The following is a 20,013-nucleotide window of genomic DNA, read 5'->3' as shown; positions in this document are numbered from 1 at the left end:
TAAGTGACCGGATTGGTGGTATTAACGTGAATCTCTCTGTGGCCTGAGCAATGGTGTGATGGTTGCTAACGCGGTGCAAGTGTGTCGCTTTTCACTTTATGCGAGTGATAGTTATGATGCTCCGTGTTGGAGTACTTCACGAGGATGGAATGGAATGGAGGGGAAAGGTAGCTCTGCCGCTTCATATATGTGGGTTGATAGGATTGTGTTCACAGCCGTTTTGACGATAGAAATGGAGTGTCTGCACAAGGTGTCGGGCGCGAATTGTCGGACGCGAAATGTCTCACTTGATCTCACACATGGAGATAGCAAACATCGGCCACTCACGGGAAAAGGCCGACCATGACCGAGGGGCCATGCCGAGCAGCTGCGACGCGAGCAAGCCCAACGGAGCAACTGACGCGCTGCGCGCAAGAGGCGGTGTTTCGTTGGTGATAGAATCGCGCCTATCATGCTAGAAGTGACTAGAGGAAGTGGAGTGACCCGCCGTTTTTGGCCGAAACATCAACCCCTCCACCTCCACCTCCACCCCCACCCCCGCCGCATATGGATGTTGCTCACTTTATCTGAGATACACATACGATACAATACGTTAACTAGCGTTCCCGTCCCCCGTCACACACAACAACAATCCTCTCTCCTACTCTCTCCCGTCTTGTGAGAACTTTCCTCGTCAAGAGCAACAGCTCCCTCCCGACATCGTTCAACGCCAGCAAACTCCACCCCTCCTCCGTCTACTCTACCCTTGCCGCGTCCTCGTTCCGCCCTCTGCCCAGCACCCCTCCTACGACTCTTCCATCACGACTCCACGACCTCAAACGAACCCCCAACACCTCGACAAAGCGCCACAGTGATGACTACGCCCCACCAGCGAATCCCTCTCAACCACCAGTACCTACTCGAGGCCCTGCATGCAGCCAGCTCCCAGTCCCAGGAACTCGTGCAGCAAGCTTCGGCCCAGCTGAAGGAATGGGAGAAGCAGGCGGGCTATTGGACGTTGCTACAGGTCGGTTCTACTACTCTTTGAGTTGAGCATCTTGCTTGTCCCCATCCCATCCCTCCCCCGCAGACAAATTCTGAATGAAGACCGGTTCTTGGCTCACGCATCTTTGGCAATGATTTCATAGGACGCCTTTCTCGATCGATCGCTACCCGTCGAGCTACGTTGGATCGCCATCATCACGTTGAAGCAAGGCGTCGACAAATACTGGCGGAAGACATCTCAAAAGTAAAAAAGCCCCGAACCCGTCCCCCGCCGCCGCAGAGCCGCAATCCCATTCATCATCCTGACCTGACCGGAGGTGCTGACATAAAACCGCGCGAAAAAAAAACAGTGCTATCTCGAAAGAGGAGAAACGCAGCATCCGTGCTCGCTTACTGTCTAGTTCGATCGACGAGACGCAGTCGCAGCTAGCTGTCCAGAATGCCGTCATCGTCGGGAAAGTCGTCCGCCTCGAGTATCCGCTTGAGTGGCCAAAGGTGTTTACCGACATCACGGCGATCATCCGGCAAGCTTCGGACGCCACCAGCAACGGCCGGACGGACGAGCAGGCGTCGCTGCGGCTGACGAGATCCCTATCGATCCTGCTGCACGTGGTGAAGGAGCTCGCTACTGGCCGCCTCAGCAGAACCAAGTCCAGCTTGCAGTCCGTCACCCCCGAGATCCTCAAGGTACTGGGAGACGTGTACATAAGGCATGTGCAGGTCTGGCAGAATCTCCTGGGTCAGCCCGCCGCGCCCGCAGAGAGGACCCAGCAGATGATGACCATTTCTCTGTCCGCCCTCAAGATCATGCGGCGTCTGATCGTGGCCGGCTACGAGTTCCCGAATAGAGCACCGGAGGTCAACCAGGCGTGGAGCCTTCTGCGGGACCATGTGTGGGTCTTCTTCAACGCCGACAGCGAGGTGGCCGCTGCCAGCGTCGAGATCAATGGCTTGCTGCGGAAGCACGTTGTCAACATCGGCAAGGTGTTTTTGGATGTGATCGCGCATCACCCGGCGGCATTCGCACTGCTTCCTGGAACACTGGAGTTGCTGGGACGATACTGGGAGGTGGTCGTCGCGCACGGCGAGACTCTGGCGGCGCAGAGTAAGACCACCGTCCACAGCATCAATGGCGCGTCGATCGGCAGCAACAACGGCGCGGCCGAGGACGAGGCCGAGCGCGTGCAACGGAAGTTCAGCGAGAAGGTGGCGCTGCAGGGCATGCTCTTGTTCCGCGGGGCCGTCAAGATGATCCACAGTCCGACGGCTACTTTTAAGTGTAGGTCCAAAGCCTCCGGAGCCACTGGGCACAAAACTAACTCCCGTGGTGGCGGGAAAGACCGTCATAAAGTCGAGAAAGACGAGATCAAGTCGGCAACCGTCCTGTTCAAGGAACAGCTCTTTTCGCCCCAGACCGTCACGCATTGCATGGAAGTGCTGGTTACTAAATACTTCATCCTGAGGCCGTCGGATCTGGAAGGATGGGCGGATGATCCCGAGGGCTGGAACGAGCAGTGGGAGAATGCAGTGGAGAGTTACGAGTTTCTGATCCGGCCCTGCGCTGAGAAGCTCTTTAACGATCTGGTGGTCAACTATAAGGATGTTTTGGCGCAGCCGTTGATGACCGTCTTTGGATCGATAGAGTCGATCGCGAAAGACGACATCCTGATGCGGGACGCTATCTACACGGCCGTCGGTCTCGCGGCGAGTGTGCTGCACCAGAACCTCAACTTTGATCAGTTCATCAACAAGACTCTAGCGAACGAGGTCCAGATAGCGCAACCGGGTTACAATATCATCCGGAGAAGGGTGGCAATCTTGATTGGGCAGTGGGTTTCCGTTAAGATATCAGTAGAGACGCGGCCGACATTGTATAAAATCATGCAACATCTATTGAACCGTGAGGATCCTCTCAATGATCTCGTGGTCCGCCTGACGGCGGCGCACAACCTGAAGCGTTGCGTTGATGAATGGGACTTCAGACTGGAAGCTTTCCTGCCTTTTGTGGACGACATCTTCCACAAGCTAATGGGACTGATCAGCGAGTCCGAACAGACGGAGACGAGAATGGGACTGCTCGATGTGATAGGCATGATCGTCGACAGGCTCGAGCACAGGGTTGCGCCGTATGCCGAGCAGATCGTGCAGATATTGCCGCCGCTGTGGGAGCAGACTGGCGACGAGCATTTGTTCAAGCAGGCGATTCTGGCGATTCTGACTAAACTCATCGGCGCCATGAAGGATAAGAGCGTGCAATACCACCACATGGTCATCCCGTTGATTAGGTACTCGGTGGAACCAGGATCGGTGAATCTACTGCGCCCCCCCCTCCACCGCTCGGTTGCTCTGCTAACATGCGTAGGGTATGCAAGTATATCTCCTTGAAGATGCGCTGGACCTGTGGGAAGCAACCGTCCGGGCCACGCCAGCGCCGGCATCGCAAGAACTGCTCGACCTGTTCTCGTACCTAATCGCGTGCATGGAGCTCGCGTCGATCGCCCTGCGCAAGGTCCTCGACATCGTCGACAGCTACGTCCTCCTCGCGCCGCGCGAGATCATCGAGACGTACCGGGGGCAGCTGTTCGTGTCGTTCGCGAACCTCCTCGGGCAGCTGAAGCCGGAGGGGCAAGGAACCGTCACTAGGATTGTCGAAGTTCTGATCCGCGTGGCGAAGCAGATTGGCGGGGACGCGGCGCTGGGCACGGTGTGCGTCGAGCTGGTCGAGAGCCGCTTCCTCGTCAACATCTTTGAGGGCCTCAGGGAGAGCTACGAGGCCAACCAGACCACCGGCCCCAACAAGCGGCACCCCCCGACCGCAATGCAGATCTCGGACTACCTCTCGCTGCTGGCGCGCATCGTGATCGCGAACGCCGGCTGCTTCCTAGAGGTCGTCCGCATGGTCGCCGAGAGGACCACGCAGCAGAGCGTACCAGACTTCATGAAGTGGCTGCTCGCCGAGTGGTTCGGTCATGTACGTGCACTCTCAAGGTATGGCGAGGGTTGTGTGAATACTAATGCGCGTTACGGGCAGTTTGCGAATATGGGACATCCTAGCCAGCGGAAGCTCAATTGCTTCGGCCTCACTATGCTACTCGAAACGAATCAGCCGTGGATATTGGAGAGATTGCAGGATCTGATGATTGTATGGACCGATGTCGTCGTGGAGCTGAGGGACGAGCATGGTACCAATGAGTGAGTTTCACCACCCAGCTTGTGTACGGGAACGATGTCGACTGACCGACGTGGCGTACAGCACCCTCGTCTGGAAATCAGCCGAAGACGTCAGCGCGGACCCGGAGACTCCTGAGCGGACGAGACGGAATCAGGTACCTACATACCCACATCCCACATCCTTCTGTCTGTCTGTTGATATGCCCATGCTAACCCGGACCAGCTAACAGAATCCGACCCCGTGCACTCGGTCGACGCCTCGGAACTCATCAAACACCACCTAGAAAAAGTGCAGAACGAGAACGGAGGCCCCCAGGCGTTCAGCGATACCTGGGTCGTCAATGTCGACCGTGACGTGCTCAGCGAGTTTGCGAAGCTGGGGTTGGTGTAGTTCGTAATGACGAGATGAGAGAGAGATGGGGAAGGGGGGAAGGGGGGAAGGGGGGAAGGGGGGAAGGGGGGAAGGGGCGGAGGAGGAAAGAGGGGGAGGGGAGGGGACGCGGGGGAGCATTTGCATCTACGATGTGGAGTTTGTGTCTTATTTTTCGTGTTCGTTTTTCGTATTTTTTCGTTGCCTTGTATTGTGGTGTTCTGAGGTTTGGCTGTAAGTAGATAGATGAGGAAGAGCTGGATCGGACCAATGGATCGATGGATGGACGGATGATTGTGTAGTTGAGGGAGGGTGTTGAGGTGTCGGGGGCGGGAATCATCACACATCACACATTTCTTCGCGAGAACAGTTCCTTACGTAGGCTATGTACCTAGATTAATGCCCTGAAGTTTGAACCAGATCGATGGGAGGGAAATGGGAGACGGACTTTGTGTACTCTAATCAAGACTGTCATGACCGGATGGACACGGTTGGAACTTGGATACGGTGGAATACCCCGAATAAAACACTGAACTAAACATGGTGTTTCTACAGCTCGATTTTTAGATACCAGATACCAGTCTGTCCATACCAGTCCTGTACAATCCAGTTTCGTTTTCTTGTCTTGTCTTGTATATGTAGATAGAGTATTAAGATCTCGAAATGCCCCTCCCTCCCTTCCCTCCGCTCCCAATCCCTCGCAATCCCGCGCAATCCCTCCCTCGCAATCCCTCACTCCCTCGCAATCCCTCGCAATCCCCCCTCCCTCGAAATCAGACACATACCTAAGTGAAAAAGTGGGAAAATGAACAAACGGAGAACTCCAGTAAAGCAGACGGACAGACACACGCAAGTAGACGCAAGCAGTAAAACGCAGGCAGTAAAACGCGAGTTAGAAGGCCAGGAAATAGAAAGAGAGGAAATGAAAAGGAAGGAAAAGACGGAAGTCCCGCTGATGTGATGTGTAGAGTGTAGTGTAGAGTGTAGTGTAGAGTGTAGAGTGTAGGTAGAAGAAGTGAAGTGAGAAGAAGTGAGAAGTGAGTGCCGATATTGCTTGCAGGATACTTGATGCGGGGTGCGGGATGTGCGAGAAGGAAGACCAAAACAAACACAAATGCGGAACAAATGAAACTTTAAAGAGCGTCCGCCTCCCCCCTCCCCATCCCCGCGATTACATCCACAACCACATCCACATCCACAACCCCAATATTACCCCTTCGCCGTCACCGTCACCGTTTCCCCTCCAACCTCTTCAGCGCTCTACTCCTCTCCTCCTCACGGACATGATCGATCCCCTCCTCGTCGTCGCCCACGCCCACCAGCCCCCCCTTCCTCGGTGGCGGCAGCGGGTGTGAGCTCCCATCCTTCACGGCGACGCCCAGCGCCACAACGACAGCAATGATGAACCTGACCCAGAGCCAGACGACGTCCATGCCGTCCTCGCCAGTGGGCTGGACGACAGAGCCAGAGCGCTTCCGCATTCCGCCGACGGCGCCCTTGCGGCGGCCGGCGCCGCCGCCGCGCGGAGCGCCGCATTCGTGGCAGCAGGAGGGCGCAGGTATGAATGGGATTTTGCGAGAGGTCGAGGGCGTGCGCCGCGTGCGCTGGAGGGAGAGTGGCGGGAGCAGCTGCGCCGACCGCCGCGTGATCGGCGCGGGTGTGATCGCCCGCGCGGAGTTGCCGAGCATCATGTCGATCGCTTTTCGCTTTGCGGAGACGAAGGTGGAGGTTGGCGATGGGACGTGGTTTAGCACCTTGGCGAATAGTGGGGTGGGGTACCGGATTTCGTCGGCGACGAGGGAGAAGGCGTAGTCTTCTGGCGAGAGGACGGGGGAGCTGGGGGCAGTGGGCGTTTCGAAGTATACCGCTGGCTCGGGATCTGGGGAGGGGTCTGGCACGGACAGAGACACTTCGGTGGTGCTGCTGGGTGCTGTTGCTGTGGTGGTCGGTGGCGCCCCGGATTCCGATTCGTTCTCCGCCTCTGACTCTTCTTCCTCAGAGTCAGTGTCTGCGGCAGCGAGCTCGGCGAAAAGACTGTTACGGTGGGGATTCGGGTGAGAGAAGCTGCGGCCGGACAGATCGACACTGGGACGGTTTCTGGAGTGTGCGGACGAGGGGCGGAAGAGCTCGCGGGAGGGGGAGAAGGTGGGCGAGTCCACAACCACTGCCGACGGCAGGATTAGAGTCTTCGGCGCTATCGAGCCCGAGGGGAAGCGACGCATTCGGCGTGTTCGCGGGCTGGGAGAGGTGGGCGGCGATCCCCCGAAGGAGAGGCGTCGGTAGCCCACAGATGAGGTTGTGGAGCCTTCTGGGGACATTGGCGCGTCCATGTCCGTAATACCATAGTCCTCAGCGCCCTGAAACGACCCGCTCTCTTTGCTGACCCTCCTGCTCTCCGAATCCATCGCCACCTCCTGCGCTGCCATATCCTTCAAGCCCGAAAGACTACTAACCCTCCTAGCCCTCCTCGCCATCGGCGAGCCGACCGTACTCCTCCTGCCCTGACTCCCAGTCGAATCAGCCAACAACTCCGTGAGTGTCTCGATCCTCCCACAAAGCCTCCTATTCTCCTCCTCAACACCATTCAACTCCTTCTCCCTATTCCTCGCTCTGAGTACCTCCGCCTGGGCCGCTCTCAGCTGCGCCTCGCACTCCTCGAGCTTTCCCAGCAGCTCCTCGACGGCGCCTCTAAGCGCCTCATCGATCTTCCTCCTCCTGTCCGTCTCATCCTTCACCCGGACCTCAAACCTTTCTTCCCACTCCGCCAGCTCAAGCCGCAGATTCCGGTTCTCGGAAACAACAGCTTTGCGCCCCTTCGCGGCTACCCCCGCGCCAGCTACTTGCGCAGTTAGCTCCGCTGTCTGCCGCTCAAGATACTCGATGTACTTCGCAGACCCGTCGCTGGACCGCCCCCGCTTGTGATGGTGCTGCGACACGGGCGCGCATAGGTACGAGGGCTCGAGCGTGCGTGCCCGACGCGGCGAGGGCCGGTATAAAGACTCCGCTTCTGACTCCCATTCGGTTTCGTCGGCAGGGGGAGGGGCAGACGTGGCGGAGGTCGTGGTCGTGAAGGCGAGAGGAGAGATTCGGGAGTTCCGCAGGCTGAGGCGCCGCGCTTGGAGGGACATGGCGGTGGGGGGTTCGTCGTCCATGGTCATTGAGTGCTCTTTCCGTGTGCGTGTGTGTGTGTGTCTGTGTAGTAGTGGTGGTGATGGTGATGGTGATGGTGATGGTGATGTGGTATGTAGGGGGCAAGAGATCGGCTATGTATCTACCGGTATCGTATCGTGGCGATGGTTTGTCGGTCGGTCGTCGGTGGGTTTGTCGGTCGACGGTCAGTCAGTCAGTCAGTCAGTCGAGCAGGCAAAGACTCAGTGCCCCAAGAAGACACTCGGCATTTCCGTTGACCGGCCGATGTCGAAGTCGCTATCTGTCGCTGTCGTCGCTGTCGCTGTCGGTGTTGATGCGTTGTTGTTGACACGTGAATGCAGTGCAGTCCAGTAGTTGCAGTAGATACAGTCCAATCGCTCGCTCGCCCACAGTGTGCCGAGTTAGTTAGAGTATGGAGTTAGAGTAAAGGAGTAGTTAGAGTAGTTGGTAAGTTAAGGCACGGATTGCACGGATTGAGTGCGGTGCAGTGCAGTGCGCCCACCCCAACCAAACTTTGTTGTTGGGGGAAGATATGCGGAAATATGTATCCAGTGCGACTTGCAGGGCGTGGAATTGGGAAATTGGGCAAGCGAACGCGAGCTGGCTGGCGGTGGACGGCGGACGGGCGTCGGGCGTCGGGCGGGAGAGGCAGGTGAACGACAGACGGCTACGCACGTGATTTACTAGGTATGGTAGTGGTAGTGGTATGGAGAGGGGGTAAATCTCCGAGCATGCCTACTCTAGATACATATTCTGGAACTTGAGCCTAGATTACATACATACATACCAGAGGCGCGCCTCCGGACTAAGAACATATGATGAGTACATATTTGACTTTGCGACATTCCTGTCTCCTGTCTCCTGTTTCCAGTCTCTTTTCGACCTCCATCCCCACGACGACAAGTTACAGCGGTATCCACTCATCCACCCCATGTCACCAGACCCCATCACGACTACGATCACGATCACGATCAGATCACGATCATCCGGCCAAAGCCGAAGCCGAAGCCGGAGATCGTATCAAGGTAACTACCCCGGATTGCCCGGCTCGGATGTTCGGTGTATCCACCTAGATACTAGTAACGCGACGTCCAATCGGTGATAACGACTGCCTCCTCTCGCTCGCTGTGCGCGCGCTTGGTGGGCGCGGTTGGTGCTTGGTGCTTGCCCTTGGTACTTGCGATTATCGTTGTCGTTGTCGCTGTCATTATCGTTGGGTTTGCTTGGAATGCCCTTGGTATCACTCGTTGCCCCTAGATACCGTGCTCTACTCGGTCCCAGATTCGAGGACTTCGTGTGCTGCATCAACTTTACACGCAGCCAGCTGGACCCACAAATTCCTCGTTGTGTGGATATGAACAGCAATATGTAGGTACACCACTCTCTATCTCGAGCAAGAGAACAATTGTGACCACATACATCACTTATAATGTTTCATTCCATCTTACTCCATCCGAGTACCTACAGAAAGGTAAGTAGCCCCCCCTTCCTACCGATCCACAACCTTCTCCTCCATAAGTAGCAAGTAGCAAGTTTCCGAGCTTTTGAACTTCCTAACTCCATGCCCATGCCCATCCAGCAGCTATTCGTCCAGCAGCCGTAAAAGAACACATTCCATCCATCCTTCCATCCACCCACCCCGATTCCCGAACCTTCAACCAGGGGCATTCAACCAGCCATTTACCTACGTAGCCGGTCAGTCAGTCATAAAAGTGCCATCAATCCCGCCGTCGTAAAAAGAACCCATCAAGAGCAACATCATCGAAGAAGCAAAACAGAACAGAAACAGAACAGCAACAGAAACAGAAATTCAAAAAAACGCATAAGCATAAGGATATCATCGATAGTCAAGTCAATCAGCCAATCCGCCAATCCGCCAAACACAAGCACAAAAAAAAATCAAAACGAACCAGTTTTTAGTAGAAATCACCGCATTTCCACGCCCGCCCGCGCAACCACGCCCGCCCAACCTAGGTACAAACACCACGCAACACCACGCATTTCCCCTCCCCCACCCCAGCCTACAGAAAAAACCAAAGAAAAAGCAAAAGCCAATCAAACCAAGCTCCTTTTCCCATCCCATCCCATCCGACAATCGTGTCATCGCATCGCAATCATCATCATCGTCGTCCCCATGCAAACGCAAAAAGTAAAGCAAAGCACAAACAGAAAGACATAAAGCAAGCCCGAAACACCTAGTAGTTAAACACGCTTTAGAAGCAACAAGAAACAAGAATCACAAGCAACTAAACGCACACTCGTAACTGAACTGTAATCGTGGCACCCCCTTCTTCACCCCCTAGTTAAGCTGCATAACCCGCCCACGGTCCCGGCATGCGCATGGAAACATTCACCGGGCTCCCATCCCAGTTGACCTCGAACGGCGGCGGGATCCCCTGTTGCTGCTGCTGCTGTTGCTGCTGTTGCTGGAACCACTGCTGTTGCTGCTGCTGCGACATCGAAACTGGGGTTCCGGCTTGCTGCTGCTGCTGATGTTGGTGCTGCTGCTGGTGCTGCTGCCAGATCCCCGGATTATTCGAGTTGGACGGAGAGTGGCCCTGGCCCTGTTGACAGAGGAGGGGGCTGATGGAGTCGGTTGAGAAGCTGCGGCGTGGCTCTCCATTGCTGTTGAAGAGGTGGTGATGGTGGTGTAGGTGCGGCATGTGCAGGGACATGTTCGGCGGGCTGATGGGCCAGGTGTCGAACGGGTAGCGCGTGATGCCGTTGACGTTGACGGCAGAGCCCGAAACGGCAGAACCGTTGTTGCCCTGGTTAGAGGCGTACTGCGAGGTGTTGACCGGGACGCCTCCGCCACCGCTTCTAGCTGCTACCGAGTGAGGCGGGTTGGGGGCGAATACGGGGCCACTAGAGAACGCCGGTGCAGTGCTAGACCGAGGTGGTGGGCCAAAGTTACCGGCCAAGAGCTCCTCCATCTGGCTGCGCATCTGCTGCTGGAAGATCATGTCCAAATGCTGCGGGTTCGAGAAAGCGGGCATTCCATTTCGAGGCCCCAACGGACCCATCGCCATCGGACGCATTCCACCAAAGCCGTACCTGAAAGGCGGCGCGAGGTTGCCACCAGGAGGCGGCTGGTTGTACGGGTTGGGGACGTATTCGGTTCGCCTGTCGGTTGTAGTCATGGACGACCTCGAAAGCGGCGGTGACACCGAACCTGGTCGATATCCACCCTCCTCGTCGTCCTCATCATCCTCATCCTCGTCTTCCGCCTCCTCTGCCTGCTGCTCTTGGTGATGTCTCCAGGTGTACGCCTCGTGACCTTGCCCGTATCCATACCCCTTCTCTCCCTGCAAAGACTCATGCTCATAATCGCTATTCGTAGTGTATTGAGAGCCACCCCATCCACCGGGAGCCTGCGAAGTCTCGTTATTGCTTCCGCTGCGGAAATATCCCTGACTCTTGAGGTATTGTGATTCCGAGTATTTGGAGGATCGTGGGGAGTCTCCACCCCTAGGGCCGCCGCCACTCGAAGGAGGAAACGGCGGTGCTGGCATGCGCAGCCCTGCCTCGTCATTCGGGTAAGGCCGCTTCTTGCCTCCAAAGCGAACAGACCTGTGGCCAGTCGCATCGCTACCGAGAAGAGGTGTCGAAGAGACAACACTCTGGGCCTTGCCCATCCCTGGAGTAGCATCAGTTGCCTCCGCCTGATCATCGTTTCCATGCGCAGACCCTCCCTGGTCGTGAGACGTTCCAATATCGGTCTGTGCGTAGTCTGGCACCGTAGGGGAGTCACGGGTAGTTCCTTCAGGCGCGGGTGGAGCCGGAGGAGGAGCTGGGGACAATCGTGCGTCTGCGAAACCAAACAATGGACGGCCCGAAAAGTATGCTCGCGAATCCCCACCCTGATCGTGATAGTAGTCCGAGTCATCCTGATCGTTACCATCGCTGTCGCTGGTTACGTTCCCCATATAAGTCTCCCTCGCAGGTGGCGTGAAGCCCTGCTTCGTCGGCTTGGGAGTAGGATGGCGGTCCTTTACTGAAAACAGCGGAGGAGACTTGGTTCCACCTTCCGACAGCCATCTCCATCCGAACCCGGAACGTACACCAGTGCCACTGCCCCGACGGGCGGCCTCTCCAATCTTGCTATTCGAGGGACCAGAACGCAGCGGTACTCCCCTGTTGGCTGTGCCTCCGGCAGCGTCTGTAGAGTGAGTAGAATCTAAGCGGCAGTGAGCTTCCGGTCGCATATCAATTACCGAGAAGAACCGACCGTCATCCGACCCATCATCCTTATCCTTGCCCTGATCGGTGGGAGTCGAAAACAGGTCGTCGAACAACCAGGACTCTCCCGATCCAGCCGTCTTGCCCTTGAGCTGAGCTCTCTCGATGTCCTTCTCCAGGTATTCCTTCAGGCCCTCCTCCAGCGAAGCGTTCAGAGTACGGTTCGTCGGTTCAGTCTGGCTGTCTTCCAAGACGAAAGGAGCAGTAGACGAAGCTGAAGTCTCCACTGGCTGCTGGTGAGGTTTGGGAGGATTCACGATAGGGACATTCTTCGTCGGAGGAGTTGGCTTGGATGGCAATGGCACATCATCCTCGTCCTTAACGGACTCGACCGTAGCCTTGCGAGCCTTCATCCTCAATGGCAGCGCTGGTTCGCAATTCTCCTTAGATCCCCGCTTCCGCAACTCGCGGTCTACCTGCTCCTGAAGATGCTGGTGAAGCTGTAAATTACCAATCTCGCGGTTTATCCGCTCCAGTTCAGCAGCGGGATCAAACCGTTCGCTTATCGAACTCTCAATCGAGACCAATCGTTCGACCGGCGATCTGCGACCAAGAGGCGAGAGCACCGAGTCATGAATGTAGTCTTCAATGTCGTCCTCCTCATCCACTGTTTCCGGTGGATACGGAGTGCTGGCATTGCTCTCCCATCCTTCAGCGGTGCACAACACCCCCAGGACGAATTCGTCATTCTTCCAGTATCCATTCTCCCACCGCTCGTGCATAGTTCTACCCTCTGCATCGGCACTCGATGTGAAGGAGAAATGTACTCTCTCTTGGAGAGCAGCTTCGTACCAATGTTTGATCTTCAAGGCTGCCTCGGCATGTTCCTCACTAGGTCGACGCATAAAGAAACTCGCAGTGTTATTGAGAGTCTGTAGATGGTTCTTGACACTGAAGGAGAGGATCCTCAGCAGAGAATCGAAAGAGCGACCTGGATGAGGTATCGGGAGCGAGGCAGTGTCTAGAGGGGCGTCCAAGTTCTCGAAAGTGAGGTTCATCACCAATGTCCGGCCCGAGACCTTATCTAGCGCCGGATCTGTCGCTACGGAAGTTGATGCGCTCGAGGCCGATGATGGCTGCTTCAACTTCAACTCCTTCACTTCCCGTCTTGCTTCGCTGAGATCCAACACGAGGCTCTCTATCTGTTTGCTGTAGCTATGATGTAAGCCCTGGACCAGCTCGCGATCGTGACCGTTGACCCTTCTAGCACTCCGCAGTTCTTCCATGTGTTGCAACTCCATCTTCTTCATCGCTTCGATGTGGGAGGCGTTGAGCCCAGCCATTTCCGATCGATGGAATTCGGCAAGCGATGCTAGCGACGAACGATGATTCGCTTTGAGACGAGACATGTCCTATTGAGCGCGAACAAAAAGAGAAATCGAGTCAGCCCTCTTGCGTCACAGCACGATCGGAGGACCGGAACCGATCCGAATGGAGGAAGAAAAAAAAACTCACGTTTGTTTCGCCATCCAGATTCTTATTTGCGATGGCATCCTTTAGCTCGGTGAGCTCTTTGCTCAAGCTGCCCACCTGTGCCGCGATGCCCTCAGCTTTCCACCACTCGCCCCACGAACTATTTCCTCCCGCCGACTCGGACGCATTCTCTTCTCCGCCGTAGGTCGAATCCGCTTTCGAAGAAGAGACTGTCGAGGCGGGTGTGTAGATGACGTTTCCGTTGCTGTTGGTGTTGTGATCGGGAGTATTGTTGTTCGCGACTTCTTTCGCACAACCGTTTCCATCTGTGCTCCCCATGGCGGCGGCGGCGGGGATGGGGGTGTTTGAGCGTGGATCGATATGATCGTGATCTTCGCCGGTGTTACTGTTGTTGCTGGAGAAAAGTAGTTGTGTTACTTCCTCGTCGTCGTCGGATGGGGGCGGAGGAGTGTTCAGTGAGCGAGAAGAAGAAGAGGAGGAAGAAGAAGCGGCGGCGGCGGTAGAAGCGGCGGTTGTTGTCGGAGTCGATGGTATGCTGGTCGACGTGTTCGCCATCTGTTTGGTTGCAGGTTTCTTCTGCTGCTGCTCAGTGGGTGATAGTGGTGGTGGAGGTGGTTGTGGACCCCGTTGGTTGATCAGCCAGCGGATGGGCGTGGGCGTGGGGATGGGTGCACCGCCCGGTGATGCTATTCGTCGGATGCAGGCTGGGAAATGCGTGATTGTTTTGCGTGCTGTGGTCTTTCCAACCTACCTAGTCCTTTTCACCTCTTTTTCTATGTGTCTCCCTCGCCTCTGTGTTCTGTCTCTCGGTATTCCCCTTGCGTGTGCTTGAGTCTGCTTTGCTTGAGTCTGTGTGCTTGCTTGCTTGCTGCTTTACCGAGGAGGCAGGGCTGCTGCGGCGGCGGCGGCGGCGAAGCGTAGTTACGGAGTGATTCGCACGGGAAGGATTGGGTTGTTTGAGCCGAAGAGATAGGCCGCGATAGAGATGGAGATAGAGAGATACGTAGAGTGCTCGAATAAGAAGACGTCCTTTGGCTGAGTCTGTCTCTCTCTTTTTCTTTTGCAAGCTCTATTGGCGCCAAATAGGTCGTCCGGAATGGAATAGGTGGGATGAGAAGGGTAGGTAGACCACGAAAGAGATGCGTCTTGTGCTTGTGCTTGTGCTTTGTCTTTTCCGCAGGCTGACGGGTGTTTCTTACCGACGTGTGTCGTAACTAGAAGTAACGGCTGCGTAATCTCGGATCGGAGGTATGAGGTAGGTAGAGAAACTTGTATGTAGAGTAAGAGTAGGCGGGTGGAGGAGGGGGGGGGTGGGGCGAAAGAAGGTTGATGTGATGGGGTTGAGTGAGTGAGGTGAGCAGCGGTTCGGTCACGATACGTGCGATCACAGCCATCAACCACGACTGCCTACATAACCTACTCTACGCAACTGTAGAATAGGACACTGCCACCTACGCCGCCGAGCTCCAATCGAAGGCTACACGGCCCACCCGACAATTGCTTCGCTTTCCGAAAAGGAACTTACCGCAGTGGGTGAATTATGCTCCTTTCTCGGGAGCAACCCTCCGCAGTCTTACATACATGCTTTAAGTACTCTACAGACATGCCTGTTCCCACCATGGCCACACCACTCAACTAACCTGTAGAGCAGCATCGGTCCGGATCCACAGAGTACCTAGAGTACAGTACAGACAGGCAAGGCAGGGCAAAGGCAAGCACCCTTCACAGACACAGCAGATGCACGCACGGGGGCCGGCAGGCAGAGTGAGAATGTTGTGAGTACACAGTATAGAGGTGGTAGATATGGTCCTGTACAGCGATCCACTTTATCTACGTACAGGTTCTTCAGGCCCTTTCCCTTCCGTTACCTACTCTGGAGCGGTATGTATGTAGCCAAGTACCCCCTAGGTACTCTGGTACATAAGCTGGAGAATTTGATGGGTACCTGTCCCTCCAGCGAATCCTTTGTATCTCCAAGCACCGAGCAGCGAATCGCGAACCAACTTTAAGGGAGCCTTGCCGGGATAAACACCCCTAGAGCGCGCGCGCGATTCTCGATGGTTAGCGCTACTAGTTAGGAGTTAAGGGAGGGAGGGAGGGAGGGAACCCCGCAGTATCGTCGGCAGTGGCGTGGGGTAGGGGTGCACCGGTGGTGGTGGGGCGGGCGCATTTTTGGCCAAGTGCTGCACATCATCCTTCCCTCCATCTATCTGTGAGTCCACATCCATCTCAGCCCGCACCACAGGCCGTCGAATCCGAGGAGAATCCGAGAGTGCTGTGCCTTTGTCTTTGCATTTCTGCTCCGTGAAGAATTTTTTTTACCTGCATGTTGAGAAGGATGGGTTGCGGAAAGTTGACTTGCTTAGGTACTCTATGTACCAGTCAACGAGCAAGGAAGTATCTATCGAATCTGCATTAGTACCTACGGCGGGAGTGGGGGACAGGAGAGTTGACCGCCCCGGATTTTAACTCTGCGGAGTCTGCGGAGGAGTCTGCGGAGGAGTCTGCGGAGGAGGAGAAGCGGCCTATCCAGAGCCGCACCTGCGGGGCGGTTGCGTCATCTCCCAACCTCCTGACTGCGTCCGAGTGGTTGATTGGCGAATTCGGGTTCGAACCGCCGTGATGGTTTTGCAGAACGGAAGGCTTCAGTTACTGGCCGACCACAACCTCCCCGGGAATGTGGGCTGAACGAAATTTTCATGCTCAGACTCTACAGACGACTGTCGCGCCTTCCGCAAGTAAACCGCGCTGGTCGAGATAGAATGGTAGAGGATGAATGGACGGATGGATGAAGGATGGCAGTGGTGAGGTTTTCGGCGATGCCTGGAGGGCCGGAGGTGGAAGCATGATCGATAGATACCACGACGCCGTGTTACCATAGAGACCGCAGCCCGATAGGTACCCCCGCCGAGCACGTGTAGAGTATCGGTGTCTATCCTATGTATTGTACTTGCACCACTTTACAGCCCCTTAGAACTGCATGCTTCCAAGTTCCCACACGAACACACGAACGGCTAATCTCAAGTCCACCTACCCTCTTCCTATCCACACATGTATCCATCCTAGGGAGTCTATCTATTCGTCCACCACTCAAAGCTGAGCTTCCCTGAAATACTACAAGCACCAACACAACCCGTGCACCCTCCTCTCCTCTATGTACGATACAATACAATACAATTTGGAATCCACCGAGTTGCCTGCTCGCTCGTTAACAACCCCGTACCATAGCAGGCGCTGATATCGGCATGCACGGGGTTAGGATCAGGGAGCAACAATTATACAACGGCCCCCCCGCTCACTGCTCAGCTCAGGCCTACATACTGTACAGATTTGCCGAAGCCGAGAATTGTCGGCAAGAAGGAAGGAATCGGAGGTGGCATGTCCACTGTTCGCATCGTGATCGGCGAAGAAAGATGTATCGGTGGGCTGCCCATGGACTGGTCATGGATTGCAGCTGCAGACGCAAACGCACAGACATACGCACAGCATCCTGGATACTCTATGTATCTACGCCCTATGTAAGTGCCGCTCGAGCATAACCATAACTTGCTTTGTCCGAGTCTTTTGAGTATGAATCATGCCTGCAGAACCCGTAACCGATGGAACGGCGAGCCCCAGTTTATGTAAGCGGGAAATGGGAACCATGATCCATCACTACATGCCTTCTACATAAATCCTGGGATCTGGAATTTGTATTGTACTTACATGCCTTCTGGTGGGTGCTTCTATCTTGATACCATCATAGGTATGTCCAGCACTAGACGGTCCAGAGATAGTTACCCAAGTACGGTAGAGTACGCGTACACTTTTGCCTTGAGCTTAAGCTGATATACTTACGCAGGTAATACGAGTCAGTACACGAATTCACAGCGCGACCACTCATTCTCCTGTGTTGGACCTCACCTCACGTCGACATGCCTCTTCAACCTTGCGAATAGGCATGGCATTTGAACCCAACTTCAAGCTTAGGCGTATCTACTCGGACGCAAGCAAACCCTCTCCGTTAAGCTTAACATCGCAAGCCGCGAGTTGCAACGCCCTGAACGGACTCTGTTCGAGCCTAGAGGATCTAGGTGGAGCTGATGCTCACATCTTCTGAAGGAGCGGAGCTGGGTTGCGAGACCATCCATAGACCATTACACGTGAATCTCCAATCCGTCGACAAGACGCGGCATCTGAGGATGATGGATTGCGACGATGCTGCGTATGCGTACCCACCTCCTCGACCTTACGGTCAACTTTCAAGTCAAGCATTGCCTATCCCTCCACCTCCGCGATGGTGTATAAAGAGAGCCCTCGACGATAGCCCAGCCAGCTCCCCAGTTCAACCAGTCTCTCCCAGTCTCTCCCTCATTTCTCATCCCTCATCCCTCTCCCTCATCCACCCAATCCGCCCAATCCCAATCCGCCCAACATGTTCACGCAACCCCTCCTCGCATTTCTCTTCTTCTCCCTGACCACCGCTTTTCCCCAGAGCATGGTCCCTTCCCTCACCCCCTCCCCCACCTCCACACTGGACTTGATTCCTGTGATCAAGGGGATGGAGGGGATGGAGATGGTCAAGGGGATGGAGCCGATGGAGGGCGCGGAGGAGATGGAGGACATCGTGCCCACCCCGACCGCGACCATTGCCTACGCGAAGTTTACCACCACCCAGGTTTGCACAACGGAGTGTGTTACGTTTATGAATGATTGTGTATGGTTCCTTGATTACAGATAATAGACTGTGGATTGGAGATGAAGATTGGGGGCTGACAATGGGGACACGCAGGGTGTGAGCTACGGCGGCTGCTACATTGATTGCTCGGGTGGACAGGATGTGCCCACGTTTGAGGCGCCGGCTTGTCCTCCTAGAGAGGAGGGGGAGGTGGAGGAGGTGAAGGAGGAGGTGAAGGAGAAGGGGAATGTGGGGCTCAAGTCGTTGGATAAGGAGACGACTGGTGAGGTCAAGGCGGTGCAGGTGTAGATGCAAAGCTTGGGCCGAAATACCTAGAGTACTCCAGACTGGTTGCTGCTGGATATTCGGCTTCAAAAGCTCTAGACACTGGACGGGAGGTTGGAATTTGGAACTTGGAAGTAGCAAAGCAGAGTAGATATAATCTTAATGTTTATTTAGAAAGAATCCATGGAAAGAATGCAATCGTTACTACGTATGAAGAGTGTCGAGCTTGTGGTCATTGGTCAGCGGTCGTCTCGTATTGTGAGGGCAGCTCCCGCGGATAGTTATCTGCTGGTTCAAAATGGTGTTGTTTGCCAACTGTACTGTGGACATATTTCGTTGATGAATCTGGCCTCCTCCTGTCTACAACTTTGAAGATGGGCGCGTCAATGCCGTACCAAGTGCGTCCTGCCCAATTCTGGCAGACTTCATACGCAAGACTACAGAGCCATCCTTACTACCTCACGGCTTCTACTCTAGAGTAATTGGTCTCGGTCCCTTTAGACAATCATGATAAATTGGTCTCGGTCCCTTAGACAATCATGATAAATTGCTTGCTCGCGAAGTCACTCAAGCCCAAAGGTGGGGCTCGGAAAGACGTCTAACCACGTGACCTACCCACATTAAGCACTGGTGGTACACGCTACCGCCCGGTGACTGCTCACCCCACGCCAAGCCCCCACACAAAAAAACCCACACACAACGATCCCAGAAGCTTGTCGCAATTCCCCAATCTAGAGCCGACGACGACGACGACGACGACCGACGACCGACGAAACGACCGACGCCCACACACACCCTTCCCCCCGATTAACGAAAAGAATAGCTCAAGATGTCTAAGAGAGGGTATGTCACGCCACGCCCCACGCTGGAGGAATTGGCGGGAAAGGATGGGAGGAAAGGAAAGGATGAGAGGAGAATGCTGATAAGACGGTGCTGTGAATAGACGTGGTGGTGCCGCCGGCAACAAGCTGAAGATGACCCTCGGTCTGCCCGTGTACGTTGCACCTTTCCTACCCCCCTCTCCTTCTCTCTGCGGAACCGGTGGACTTCGACTCGGCTCGACTGGATACGTGGATTGCGATGGGTTGGAGCGGATGTGCTTGGAGGAACTGGGGCTGATGGGGGATTCGATGATAGTGGAGCGGTGATGAACTGCTGCGACAACTCCGGCGCCCGTAACCTCTACATCATCTCGGTCACCGGTATCGGAGCCCGCCTCAACCGTCTGCCCGCCGCTGGTGTCGGTGACATGGTCATGGCGACCGTCAAGAAGGGAAAGCCCGAGCTGAGGAAGAAGGTCATGCCCGCTGTTGTCGTGCGACAGAGCAAGCCCTGGAAGCGACCCGACGGTGCTTACCTCTACTTCGAGGATAACGCTGGTGTGGTATGTGTTGCCCGGTCTTACGGAAGCGATGAAGAGGGAGGGCAAAGGCTAATCCGCCGGTAGATCGTCAACCCCAAGGGTGAAATGAAGGGATCTGCCATCACCGGTCCCGTCGGAAAGGAGGCGGCTGACCTGTGGCCAGTCAGTACCCCCGGTTTCCCGCTACAAATACTAATGGACAGGCTTGCTGACGGCTGCATAGCGTATCGCCTCGAACTCCGGCGTCGTGATGTAAAAAATCTTTGTTCTTTTCTTTCGTGGGGGGCCTCCCAACTTGTGGTGTTTTTCTTGCAAATGATAATTGAAACAACCCGCAATATTGTCTAGCATCCAATGATA

At 55.4% G+C, this 20,013-nt stretch overlaps 6 protein-coding genes across 6 annotated transcripts; 4 read left to right on the top strand and 2 right to left on the bottom strand.

Annotated features, from left to right (window-relative positions):
* The first annotated feature begins 531 nt into the window (after window positions 1-531).
* On the top strand, window positions 532-4,584 carry BZA05DRAFT_408765 (armadillo-type protein). Its single transcript, XM_051484740.1, has 8 exons — window positions 532-1,006; window positions 1,128-1,228; window positions 1,335-2,263; window positions 2,324-3,291; window positions 3,347-3,955; window positions 4,016-4,176; window positions 4,238-4,310; window positions 4,379-4,584. The coding sequence occupies exons 1-8, from the start codon at window positions 854-856 to the stop codon at window positions 4,544-4,546; spliced, it is 3,162 nt and encodes a 1,053-aa protein (XP_051336199.1). The 5' UTR covers window positions 532-853; the 3' UTR covers window positions 4,547-4,584.
* A 1,170-nt stretch (window positions 4,585-5,754) lies between these two features.
* BZA05DRAFT_421556 (uncharacterized protein) lies at window positions 5,755-7,653 on the bottom strand (the record flags this gene model as incomplete). The annotated part of the gene is made up of 1 exon (XM_051485724.1): window positions 5,755-7,653. One exon carries the CDS (start codon window positions 7,651-7,653, stop codon window positions 5,755-5,757), a length of 1,899 nt encoding a protein of 632 aa, XP_051336198.1.
* Window positions 7,654-9,878: 2,225 nt separating this feature from the next.
* Window positions 9,879-14,086, bottom strand: BZA05DRAFT_152591 (uncharacterized protein). The gene is made up of 2 exons (XM_051479020.1): window positions 13,370-14,086; window positions 9,879-13,266 (listed from the first exon to the last, which is right to left on the bottom strand). Exons 1-2 carry the CDS (start codon window positions 13,901-13,903, stop codon window positions 9,979-9,981), a joined length of 3,822 nt encoding a protein of 1,273 aa, XP_051336197.1. The 5' UTR covers window positions 13,904-14,086; the 3' UTR covers window positions 9,879-9,978.
* A 2,279-nt stretch (window positions 14,087-16,365) lies between these two features.
* On the top strand, window positions 16,366-17,605 carry BZA05DRAFT_152570 (uncharacterized protein). Its single transcript, XM_051479019.1, has 3 exons — window positions 16,366-16,504; window positions 16,608-16,866; window positions 17,190-17,605. Coding segments are annotated over exons 1-3 (519 nt in total). The 5' UTR covers window positions 16,366-16,502; the 3' UTR covers window positions 17,448-17,605.
* A 57-nt stretch (window positions 17,606-17,662) lies between these two features.
* BZA05DRAFT_408745 (uncharacterized protein) lies at window positions 17,663-18,493 on the top strand. The gene is made up of 2 exons (XM_051484739.1): window positions 17,663-18,044; window positions 18,120-18,493. The coding sequence occupies exons 1-2, from the start codon at window positions 17,763-17,765 to the stop codon at window positions 18,312-18,314; spliced, it is 477 nt and encodes a 158-aa protein (XP_051336195.1). The 5' UTR covers window positions 17,663-17,762; the 3' UTR covers window positions 18,315-18,493.
* A 533-nt stretch (window positions 18,494-19,026) lies between these two features.
* Window positions 19,027-20,010, top strand: BZA05DRAFT_431587 (ribosomal protein L14 domain-containing protein). The gene is made up of 5 exons (XM_051486196.1): window positions 19,027-19,133; window positions 19,234-19,284; window positions 19,428-19,674; window positions 19,738-19,815; window positions 19,877-20,010. Exons 1-5 carry the CDS (start codon window positions 19,120-19,122, stop codon window positions 19,907-19,909), a joined length of 423 nt encoding a protein of 140 aa, XP_051336194.1. The 5' UTR covers window positions 19,027-19,119; the 3' UTR covers window positions 19,910-20,010.
* Window positions 20,011-20,013: the final 3 nt, after the last annotated feature.

This window comes from Tricharina praecox, assembly GCF_024521635.1.
Source record: "Tricharina praecox strain CBS 144465 chromosome Unknown BZA05scaffold_28, whole genome shotgun sequence".
NCBI classification, from domain to species: Eukaryota; Fungi; Ascomycota; class Pezizomycetes; order Pezizales; family Pyronemataceae; genus Tricharina; species Tricharina praecox.
The sequence above is the reverse complement of the archived record's forward strand: the minus strand, read 5'-3'. Positions and strand labels throughout refer to the sequence as shown.